The sequence below is a fragment of the Amborella trichopoda genome, chromosome 2 (assembly GCF_054954075.1).
Source record: "Amborella trichopoda isolate Santa Cruz 75 chromosome 2, AtrichopodaSantaCruz75HAP2 v2.0, whole genome shotgun sequence".
NCBI classification, from domain to species: domain Eukaryota; kingdom Viridiplantae; phylum Streptophyta; class Magnoliopsida; order Amborellales; family Amborellaceae; genus Amborella; species Amborella trichopoda.
The window spans coordinates 66160278-66172352 of NC_142337.1; the positions used below are offsets into that span (position 1 = coordinate 66160278).

The following is a 12075-nucleotide window of genomic DNA, read 5'->3' on the forward strand; positions in this document are numbered from 1 at the left end:
TAACAGTAGACAATCTACAAAAGAGTTGTAAAATTCTTGCAAACATTTACTTGATGTGTAAAAATGATGGAGAATCTTGCTCTCACATTTTCCTTTACTGTCCTTTTGCCTCGAGCTTATGGATCTAGGCCTTCTCCTTATTAGGTTTTTTCCTCATGATACTTTTAAATCCCATCAACATTATTAACCATATTTCTATCATTGGATTACCAAAAAAAAGAGTTGTGATTTGGAAAATTTTCATAAGTGCAATCTTATGGCATATTTGGTTAGAACATAATAGGAGAACCTTCGATGGGGTATCTCAGATTATTGAAAAGGTAAAAGATCTCATTTTACAATCTCTTGGAATTGGTTTTCCTCTACGTTTGAAGGACGGGGTGCTCTTCGGACTGATTTTATATGAATCTGAAATTTTTGGCGCATTCCTCTTCTCATTCTAGTCGTCCCCTTCGAACTTGGATTGCACCTCTAGAAACTTGCCTCAAACTTAATTTTGATGGCAGCTCATTTGAAAATCCAAAGCTCACAGGTATTGGTGGGCTTCTTCGCAACAATTTGGGATTGGTTCTTGTTTTTTTATTCGAGTCCTTGTGGGTCTACAACAGCCAATCATGTCAAATTGGCTGCTCTCCTTCAAGGCCTTCATATTATCATCGACAGGGGTTTCATTGGTGATATTATAATTAAATGGGATTCTCTGAATGCTATCAAGTGGTGTAGAAAAGAGCAAAGGACCCCCTGGTCCCCATTTACTCTTTTGTTAAAAATTCAACACCAATGTGCCTGGCCTCATTTGAGGATAAGCTTCGGCCACACCATACGTGAAGCCAATGATGTCGCTGATGGGCTAGCTAAACATGGTATTTCTCTTCCCTTTTTACAAGTTTCTAATGATTTGATCCAATCTTTGTAAACTCATGCTCTTGAAGCATTGCTTTAATATAAATTCATAACATTTGTCTAAAAAAGAAACTCCCTTAGATATGAACCAGCCTGGTATTTCACTCTTCTTATTAACAAAAAACAAACAGGAGAAAAATATAGAATTTTAGCTAGATTTCATCCATTAAAAATGGCACTAATTTTCAAAAGATAAAAACTAATCCATCTGGTCAGAATTTTAGGTCCATAGAAAGATTGAAATGTTTTAACTCCGCCTAGGCCGGCCCCTTGCAAACTTAATAGAAGTAATGTGAAAAGATATGAAGGCTTATCATCTTACTGAAGGTGTGGATCTTAATAGAACATACTAATAAAAACAAGATTCGAGTAGCCGATCCCAAGGATAAGCTCTGAAGATAAGAAAGAGTGAAATGTTTTGCTATCAATACTGTACCTTGGCTTTGGTATTAAACACCCGAGTGCTAACCGGTTAGTCTTAAACTCATGGTCCTTCAATCCACCTTTTAGTAAGTCCAAGATACGAGGATCTATTTGAAACCACATCTCAAAAGTTACATGATGGCAAATGCAGAAGTACAGATATCTCTGGAACAATGGTCCATGATAGAGATGAAAAATGTGTGGCTTGTCAATGATTTCATGGGCAGAGCAATAATAAAGAAATGTTCTTCCCAATTATACAAAACACCAGTCCGGTGCTTTTAGTGGCAGCTGTGACACTAAGAGCATGTGAATAGTTTCGAAATAAACACTATTAGTATATTTACATATTAGATGCAATTGCATCAATACAATAAATTTTACATATGTGGAACCCCATAATCATCTGTATCAACTGCATCTGTATCAACTGCATCATGAACAATACAGGAGGCTGCCTTCTTGAACAACAATCATGAACTTCACATCACTTTCTAGAGTCCAAGAACACCACTCTGACTCCAACATTTATCTAAAACAAACAGACGCTACCACCTTCACTACTGGTAAGTAGCACATCATATAAGTGTTTGCGGAGGTTACATCATATTACTATGAAACAATTTCATTAAATATATATATATATATATATATATATATATGGGATTGTATACTACGAGATCATTTATTTTTGGTATAAGGAGGTGACAATCACTTTTAACCATTGGATGTGAAATCCAAGATATGAAAGCGTGCCACAACATTCGAAAAATATTTTTTAGACTTTGTGCCTACAATGACATCCTCAACCACCAGATTTCAAATATAATGGATAATGATTAATTGTGACCTCCTTCTATATATATATATATATATATATATATATATATATAGGGAGAGAGAGAGAGAGAGAGAGAGAGAGATTGAAATCGTGCAGTGCCACTAAATACTTTTCCACCATGTTTTACATGATCAAAGATCCTCATCAAGACTATACATATCACTATATAGGCCATCTAAATCTTTTTATTTGAAATTGTAATACATCCAATAATTCCCTGCTGCAAACTAGATAACACCCCATTTGGTATATTCTGAATAAGCAGGTTAACATGTTATGTATTAACAGAGTTGAAAATAATCAGATGGGAAATTATCACAAAAATGACCTCCGTAACAAATTGAGGACCTCGTGTGCTAGTCCTGCTGTCTCTGACTCGCCTCCTCCAGTTGCTGAAACCACTTCAACTTCAGAATCATCAACCTTTTGGCTTTCATCAACTTTAGAAGTATTGATATCCGAAACAGTATCAGGAGCATTTATGCAGAACTTTTGAAGCCATCTGTCAGTTTCCCAAAGGACATGCATGATGCTCTCTCTGGCACTATAACCATGACTCTCAAAGGGGAGAACCACGAGCCGGCATAAGGCCCCATGCCCTTTTAGAGCATTGAAAAAGCGATCCGACTACAGTGTCCAATAGAATGGCAAAAATAAGTCAGCAGTCTCCAATGTTTTTAAGAATCAAATGACTGTTGTATGGTTGAAAGATAAAAAGCACAAACGATATGGTTGGCCAATTAAAAAGTAATTTCGAAAGTTAAAAAGCACAAACAATATGGTTGGCCAATTAAAAAGTAATTTCCTCAAAGAAGTTCGTTAGAACAGACCAAATATATGGTTGCCACCACTCGACACAAACTCCAAATATACTTTTTCTATAATAAGGACGGGAGAGTATAGCATAAACCAATGGTGCAGAAGATCCGAGCACACACACACACGCAAGCAACCACGCACCCCCCCAAACACACACAGGGGGGGGGGGGGAGAGAGAGAGAGAGAGAGAGAGAGAGAGAAAGGGAGCAAAATAAAACAATAGAGAAATATGAAAATGTAGAGGGACGTAATGTGACAAAAACAGAGAAATGTCAAACTATATCTGCATATTAATTTGAAAGTGATGACATGGTACTCGTAAATGCTGGCTAACCTGCATTGTGAGCGTCCCTGGGTTGTTGTCTTCCTCTCCATGGATTAATAGAATAGGCTTCTTGATTTTATTTGCAGCAATGAAGGGGCTCATTTCAACATATATATTTGTCGCTTCCCAAAGGGTTCTCTCTTCATTCTACAGAGACAATAGTGTGGGTTTTTTAACAAACATGAACAGAGAACCAGCAGTTTGGTGATGTTTGCAATATATCCTATCTAACTGTAAGTTTGCACACAAAAGTTCGTTTTGGGGGGAGGGAGGAAGGGGGGGGGGGGGGGGGGGGAGAGAGACCATATTTTACCTGAAAACCAAAAGGAGTGAGTGTTCTATTATAGGCACCAGAGCGAGCAATCCCACAGCTAAAGAGGTGAGGAGCATGGGCTAGTAGGTTGGCAGTCATGAATGCACCATAAGAATGACCTCCAACTGCTATTTTATTGGGATGTGCCACCTGCACATGTAATACAAAAAAGTAAACTCTAAACGCATATGGGAACATGATATCCATTATTGAACAAAGGAAAATTATAGAACTAAGGAAAATTATACTACAATATGATGGACTACAAAACCCCTAGTTCATTGGGTTCATCACCATCCATTGAAAGTGATAGACACTAATAGAGAGAGAGAGAGGACAACCCATCAGAACAGGACATTCCCACCAATGATGGTCCTACTGTCTCAACATCACCGTCCATCATTCCGTCAGATGATGACAACCCCAATGGACATGTCTCTTTATAGCCCATTATAGTATACTTCCCTTTAATATAATCAAGTTTATCACAAGTTTACCCCTCGGCGTATAACTTCATTAACTGCGGCCTCTGCACTGGCAACCAGTTGTTCTACATACCTGTTTAAAAACAACTGTACCAATCAAAAATGTTTTTTTTATCCCTGTTGTGAACTGGAAGACTCCTACATCATTGTCTACCTATCCCACATAGGAAGCGTATTTTTTGAGAAATCGAAATCTCACTTCAAACAAAGACTAAAAATAACCATCAATTCAATCCCTCACAAAGCAACTTCAAAGAGGGTCTCACAAAATCAAGCCTCACATCACAGCTAAAAGCAGAAGATGGTAGAAATACAACATCAATAGCCACTAAAATTGATGCCAATTATAACGTTGATCGTCCTAATATCATTGAGTTTCTCCAAAACAATAACGTAATTTTTTTGAGTAACACAAAAGAAGAGTTTCTTCAAAATACATGTATTGTTAACCCCATAGGAAAAAATCCAAAAGGTTTTAGCAATACCTGTCATTTGCCTCTTCATCACCCTCTCCAATTATTGGTATTGTGGGTCCAGATAAGATAGCAAACCTGCATAGCAAGTGGTCCTTAAATTCTTCCAGAATCAGTTAAAAGAATGCCACTGGAAAATGAGCTATGAGCAGAGAAGGAAATTACAGCTAAATCAAGTAAAATGGATTATATGGCAATTGAAATAATTAAATGATAGTAGCTAAGCCTTTAACGTCAAAGTTGAAATTCAAGATGTCCATTCTCTAATGGCAAAAGATAAGCACTTCCATAATTTGCATGGAAAATCCACATACGAATAGGATCAAAATATTTACAGTATTACCGCTCAATTATTTGCTAACAAATAAAATGCATCCTGGAAGAGAAGGCACAACTAACATCCTTTCTTGGAAACAAGAGAAGGGATGACATTGGTTTTGTTTATTGACTTCATTAAATAATGGCAAAAGAGTAAATACTTTCATAATTTGCAGGGAAATTACAAGTTCCCAAGCATTAACCTCGTCAGAGTCTCTGCTGCCTTGATATTCAATTATTTTCTAATAAACAAGAAGGGATCTGGAAAAGGGGGATCAGATAACATACCCTCTAGCTAACCACAGAAGGGGCGATGTTGGGCCTATCCCTGCAAATTCATTTGGAGAACCACGAACTTGTCCAGCTGCATCTTTACTCTTAAATTCTCCAGGATAAGACCATATCAGACATGGAAGTGTCCCATCCTTTGAGGGATTATAATTTGGAGGCAGATATAGAGTAGCAGTAAGTTGAACGCCATCTTTACGCTGATATCTGATCATCTCTTTTTGTAGATTAGAAAGCTGAGGATATGGATGGGGAAAATTTGTGATTTTGACTTCTTTATTAGGCAAGCACTCCAGGTAATACTGAGGGTTTTCTGTTTTTGACTCCTTCGAGGTCAGAATTTTAAGCTGATCAAGATCGAGATCACCATCAGGTTGATCAGACATCAAAGCAACAACAGTTTCATAGTACTTCTCCTTGTCACTTTCCCATATGCGTTCTTTTGCACCGGTGGTTCTGGAAACAAATAAAAACAGAATGGCTTAATGAAGAGCAATGCCAAAAGGGAAAGTGCACTACTATAGTGTCACAGTCACTACATTCCAAATTTCCAATGGGCTACAGAGGAACCATTCTCCCTAGGGGGCATTAACATCTGAGGAAATGATGGGTGGAAGGGGAGAAAGAGTGGGACCCACATTTGCAGTCACTTCCTATTCTGGTCAGTACCACTCACAATCCATCGCAGGCCATCAATTCATTGGACAGTGATGGTCCCAATGGCTAGATCGAACAGATGAGATATTATACAGACCAGTGGTCCATTTGATTTAGTACACTTTGTAAGAGAGTGATTTTAACGTACACAAGCACATGTCCACACATATATTTGGATGCATGTGTATGTGTACAAAAACATTTAAGCATGCATGTACATGCTGGTTCTTTTAACAAAATGTTTCATTGCCCAAAGGAAAGAAGAAAAATAAGAATACTTGGAAAGGCCTACATCTCAAACAAATCAAGAAATGGAATATTTCCTTCTGGTGTAGCCCCGCTACCATTCAGTAATATATATGTGCCTTCTTCTTTCTTTTTTATCTTTGCAATAACATAGGTTCCAGAAGAGGTCCTTCTAAGCATTGGAGAACCAGGGTCGGAATAAACATCTTCAGATGACCTATCGAATAGTATACGTGGACTGACTTCTTTATTGCCTGGGGATATAACCCATGTTCGTGTCTTGCGTGTTTTGTACCAGGACTCATAAACTAGGGCCAAGGAAACATCACCCCATGAGATACCACTGCAAGCACAATAGAGAAAGATCAATGAAGAGTTGTAACAGAAGAAAGGATGCCAAACAATTTATAGGGCTAGAAACAATTTCCAACTGATTGACAGTGACATAACTATGAGCAGCATAGCATTCATATACATTCACAGTTTCTGGCATTGGAGGGACCAACAGTAAGGCATAAGAAATTTAAGATAAAAGATTTGAAGAATTCAACATGAGAGACGACAATGGTACAATTTTCTATTGTAGAAAATGAATCATGGACAAGTAACAAAAAGAATTTAAAAAGCACAGATGTTTTTGACGATTCTAACCACAAATAAGCATGTCTTTTGAATCTAACAAATAATTACTACAAAATAACAAATTTATTGAAAGTATCCAACAGAGAATTAACTACAGAAGAACAAAATATTAAGCATCATCAATTTACCAACTACAACATAATGTGCTAATAAACATACCCATAGCGAAGATCAAGTTTATGAAGAATTTCAGGCTTTTCTTCTTCTTGTGGCTCCGCAGATTGTGTATAAATTATATCACGTGGAGAAACTTCTACCTTTGCATCTCCACCATCTTGTGTTTCTACCCTGGAAATATTTCAAGTGTTAAAAAAAGAATAAGAAATCAACAGTGTATTATTTGCCAGACCAATCAAAATTCAGATGTAGCAGTAAAAACAAACGTCCGAGATAAAATGCACAGCACCCTTTGTGTGCCATCATTAACCATATAAAAGTTCTTCCTGCTTATCTGAAAATTTGAACTCTCTCTTTTAACATTGAAAAGTTTATATTAACTCCTTCTAGAACCTGTTTGGTTATTATTACTATTGGAAATTCATAGACGGTGAGAGCAGCAAAGGTTCTCCATGAAACTCCACATTACCCAGCTATCAGATTTGAACAAGGGATGGCTCGGGTGTGTCATTACGGCGTTCAGAGTCTGAGCAGAGGAACAACATACCCCAGCCATCCCCTATTGACAATGGATGGCTGGGACCCTGGGATAATGTGAAGTTTCCTGCAACTCCTTCTCCGTGCTCATTGAATACATTCTTCATTATTAGTATTTACTAACGTCTTAGATGCTCGTGTAAAATTTGGGGGTAAAGAGAATATCTCTAAGGTGGAGATCCTAATACAAACTATCAGAAAAGAAATAACAGTCTCACCAATAAAGCGTTGAAGGTTTATCTGGCCGCCAATTGATGGAACGCATTCCTCTCCGTACACTATTGAAAGCTATAGGTATATCTTCTGCAAGAGGTAAATCACACATTTCTCTAACAAATTTTCCGTCAGCAGTCCATAGATCAACCTTTTTGGGAAACCTTCCACAAGGTACAATATATGAGTAAGGCCTGTGAATGGAGGATATCATTAAATATTTTTTATCTGGTGAGGGATCAATTGATGTGTAAACAGCTGGAGGACCAATCTCTTTATGTGTTCCATCCAAGGAAGCTAGCATCAATTGGGAGGTCGCATAGTAATCCAATAAAATTTCATCATATTCATCTTTCAACAAATCCTGATAAGTTCTAACTTGGACTACATCCTTTTGCTCATTAGACTGAATTTTTGGCCCAGGTGGAACCAGTGGCTTCTTCGGAGTTGCTCCACGTGAACGAGGGATAGTGCAAACAAGTAATGTGGAATCATTAACCCAAACAAAGCTGTACAAAAAACAAACCAGAAAATAAGATTGATAAATTTCGCTAAATTTAACATTTACAAAAATGTTTGACTCAATAGCATACACAAAGCCATTGAGAAAATATCAGGAAATACCTAGAACACCTATACATATCATGCAGGCAGTCATGCAGGTGGTCTATAAACTTAAAATATCACAACAGTACCCGTTGATTCTTTTAAATGACTGAATATGATTGCCCCAAATCTTAAACCCAATATGAAAAAAATAGTTTGTTTTTTTGGCTTGGTGGCAAGTCCAAGTAATGTACTGATATTTTACCCTAAAATATTTCAAGTATGCACATACATACTTGTCAAATATTGCATTCAGGTGAATGTCAGGTGACTGAAACAAGGGCCTGGCCTTTCCAGTTTCTACATCCGCAACCCACACATCCAATTTGCTGCTGCCATTATCCCCATTGTCTCCCTGGATAAAAAAAAACACCCAATATCAGGACCAAGTAATGTACACATAAAAATATGGCATGCACTTGTTCATTTTAAAGATAATTGGATCACCTCATCACATCGAATGGTGAAGGACAGATGCTGGCCATCACGTGACCTAGATGAGAAGAGGAATATTAGAAAGAGACTATGAAGGGTTTCTTAACTATATTACATTTGCATGAATAGGACACCTGCATTACGTTATAGTTAACTATATTATAGTCCTATAGCTTTTGGAAAACCATGAACCATTGGGGTCCTAACCATCCAATGGAATGGCAGAGGGTAAGGTAGAGAGGGCAGGACCCACCAGAAAAGGATATTGTGATAATGGAGGGCCCCACTCTCTTTCATCACCGTCCACCATTTCAATGGAGAGAACCCAATTGATTATAGTTTTCCATGGTCCATTGGGCTATGCCATACTTTCCCTTATTTTTGTATATCAAAACACACAAGATCCAAATTAATATCTAGTAGACACCCATTTATGAAAGTATTACACACAGTTAACTGCATTTTTTATCTACAGACTCAAAATGAAAGTTTAAGGTGAAATGTCACAAGAAAATCCAATAGCTCCAATCACAGAAAAAATGCAACGTAGACAAGAAGGTTAAGGGACTTTTAGACATCCAAGTTGAGAAGGAACTTCTTGAAATGTATCTGCCATCTATGAACCATGGATGGAAGAGATTTACCAGCTTACAAAGTTGAGTTTTGCACCGTCAGGAAAGCCATGAACCGCTTTCTCTGGTCCTAGAGTACCATCATCCATTAAAGAATGGATTCCAATACCAGTGTGGAATGACCTGAAATAAGCATTGAAAAGTACAATACAATTGGAAGGCTACATGAAAAGATCTTTTTAAACTTCATCTCACAAAGGTCTCATAATCGATGAAGCATAAGTTACATCAACAAAAAAGAATTCTTATTAATACTCACATACGACTCCTCGTATTACAATTCCCATCAATGCGTATCCCTGCAAGTTTTTCCTCTGGTCTTGCAAGGTCAGCCAATGGGGGTAAAGCCCTTCGCTTAAGGAATAGCATCTTATCTCGCTTGGGTGAAAATGACAGTGCAGGTAGTGGGGGTGAATCAACTATGCATCTGATATCAGGTGGAGGAAGCTGGTAGCCACCATCCAATGAAGATTCTCCTGAGATATTATAAGAACATTATTATTGGAGGAAGTATAGAAACTATAAACAGGGAACAGAAAAAAGACGAATCCTCACATATAATTCGTTGATTTATTTCTTTACAACAGGGAACTATGTCCAAGCCAATTACCATATCCAGCCCCCTATTGCATATGGTAAAAAATTGTTATATGTTACTGTGATAAAAGGCGAGATGGTAAAGCAACAGTGGGTCATTCCCCAGCTTATTAAGGAGAAATGTCTTCCATTATGAGCCATCCCATATGAATTCGAGTTAAAGCAAAATTAAACTGAATATGCAGAAAAATTGGTGCAAGCATCTATGCGATGAGAACAAAAGTCTAGCATCGGTCTAACAAATAGAGATGACAAAAGTAGCCACGATTGATGCCAAGAATTCAACATGTAGGAACCTTGAATTCTACAAAGCTAGTGATTGTGAGAAAACATATAAAGATTTTGAATTACAAATGGAACAATTAAATACATATTTTCGTGCAATTTTTGTAAGCTATTAAAGCAATATAGATTTTCGGTAAGGCAACTCCAAAGTAATGCTACATATGTAGGATGTATGCATTATAGTACTAGCAACTAAGAATACAATCTGAATATAACCATCAGTGGAGGATCAGTTCATAACAAAACCATAGAAGATGGTGCTTTTCTAACAGTTTCTAGTTTGTAACAAACTATGAAGAAAATGGCACGCCCGAGAGTCAATTATAAGTTTTTGGCAGTCAAATTAAATATCAGTCATGATGAAAATACATCACTAGGATAGAATGATGACATTCTTCCAGAAGTCTTTAGATACATCAGTTTCGAAGCATGACTGACACTAGAAGATAATCTTATTTCAAATTACAGGACTAGAATAATCCCTGCAACTTCTCCATCAAACAAGAACATCAGATTCTCCGTCACAAGAAAAGGGCGTATATAGGGAATCCACATCTAGGAACGAACCTACAGCCCAACTATCTCAAAGAGAGTGATAGAGAGAGAGAGGGAGTGTGTAGTAATTTCCCGACCTTTCAAAGTAATCAGACTCCCTCTACTCTTCAACAACCAAAATCTAAAACAATACCCGCAATTGACGCACAAAAGCAAATACTCAGCCAAAATTTTACAGCATGGCGATTTTTCATGAGAACCCCAACGTCAAAAGTTAACACAGACGCGAAATTTCAATCTCAGTTTGTTGATGTGAAACCTCCAAATCATCAGGAAAGATCAATAAACCAACATCCAACAAGAACCAGGCGTTATATATGAATACCCACAAAACCTATCTTCCAAATGAACTGAAAAACCCTTTCTTAATGGAGTGAATTGAGAAACTTCACAAAGGTAAAGACTGGTTACTCACCATCATCAGGTGAAGAATTCACTGACCCATTTGGTCCTCCTCCCCCATCTTCAAAAGCAGCAGCTGGCGCAAGCCTATGAAGCCTGCAACTCATTGGGTTCACGGGTTTTGCACCTTTTCTCAATGAAATTCCCCAATTTCCATAAAAGCCGATTGATTTACTGGTTTTAAGAGACCATCTGAAAGTAGAGAGAGAAAGAGAAGGTTGTTGATTTAAAGAAAAAACATGGGTCCTAAGAGACAGGCGACATACTCTTTGAGCTATCATTCTATACACTTAAGAAAGGGAATATACTACTCAGTAAACGCCCTCAGCCCCTTATTTTCATTGCACTTTTTTTTAGGAGCAGTGAAAGAGGATCGAAAGTTATGCAGACATGGAAAGAGATGCCTTCATAACCTATGAGAGAGGAGAGAGGAGAGAAAAGTACATTGACATAAGGAAAGAGATTCTACTTAACATATCAGAGAGGAGAGAGAATGTATGGTAGAGATGAGCCTTACCAACACCAGATAATTTCTTTGATATTTTCTCCCCCTAAACATGGGTTTTAAACCCGAGTCTAGACAGAGAAAGGACACCTTAGACTTAGTGAGAAGCACGAGGCCACTTGTTGTTGGACTTATTAGAGCAAGAAATGGAACTTAAAATGAGAAACATGTGTCTCTTCGTCTCCACGTTTCTCATTTTTCTATACTGAATTTCCACTCCATTGAAGTTTACAGTATGCTCCTGAGGGAGCACGCTATCTAAATGCTTTAGAATTTTAAGTTCTACCAAAAAAAAAAATTAAAAGAAAGGCTCGGTAAAGGGTATTCACAATTAATTTCGAGCATTGTGAAATTAGACATTAATTTTGACCATTGACTGTGAAATTAGGCAATGAGTCAAAATAATAGATTTTTTTCTTGGTATTTTGACTCATTGTTTTGGTTATCTTTTGTGTTTG

The 12075-nt window shown here is 37.5% G+C and overlaps 1 protein-coding gene across 3 annotated transcripts; it reads right to left on the reverse strand.

Annotated features, from left to right (window-relative positions):
* Positions 1-2247: 2247 nt before the first annotated feature.
* LOC18430236 (Prolyl oligopeptidase family protein) lies at positions 2248-11716 on the reverse strand. 3 transcript variants are annotated; one of them, XM_020664854.2, is made up of 15 exons: positions 11630-11716; positions 11126-11304; positions 9533-9749; positions 9286-9396; positions 8654-8699; positions 8443-8561; positions 7606-8109; positions 6893-7021; positions 6138-6434; positions 5189-5644; positions 4595-4660; positions 4122-4182; positions 3625-3774; positions 3321-3458; positions 2248-2794 (listed from the first exon to the last, which is right to left on the reverse strand). In XM_020664854.2, the coding sequence occupies exons 2-15, from the start codon at positions 11217-11219 to the stop codon at positions 2483-2485; spliced, it is 2700 nt and encodes an 899-aa protein (XP_020520513.1). In that variant the 5' UTR covers positions 11220-11304; positions 11630-11716; the 3' UTR covers positions 2248-2482. The 3 variants fall into 3 exon arrangements, with proteins under 3 accessions (XP_020520513.1, XP_088715714.1, XP_006840458.3); XM_088859588.1 differs by having other exon boundaries at positions 11587-11716; XM_006840395.4 differs by lacking the exon at positions 11630-11716 and having other exon boundaries at positions 11126-11312.
* Between the last annotated feature and the right edge of the window lie 359 nt (positions 11717-12075).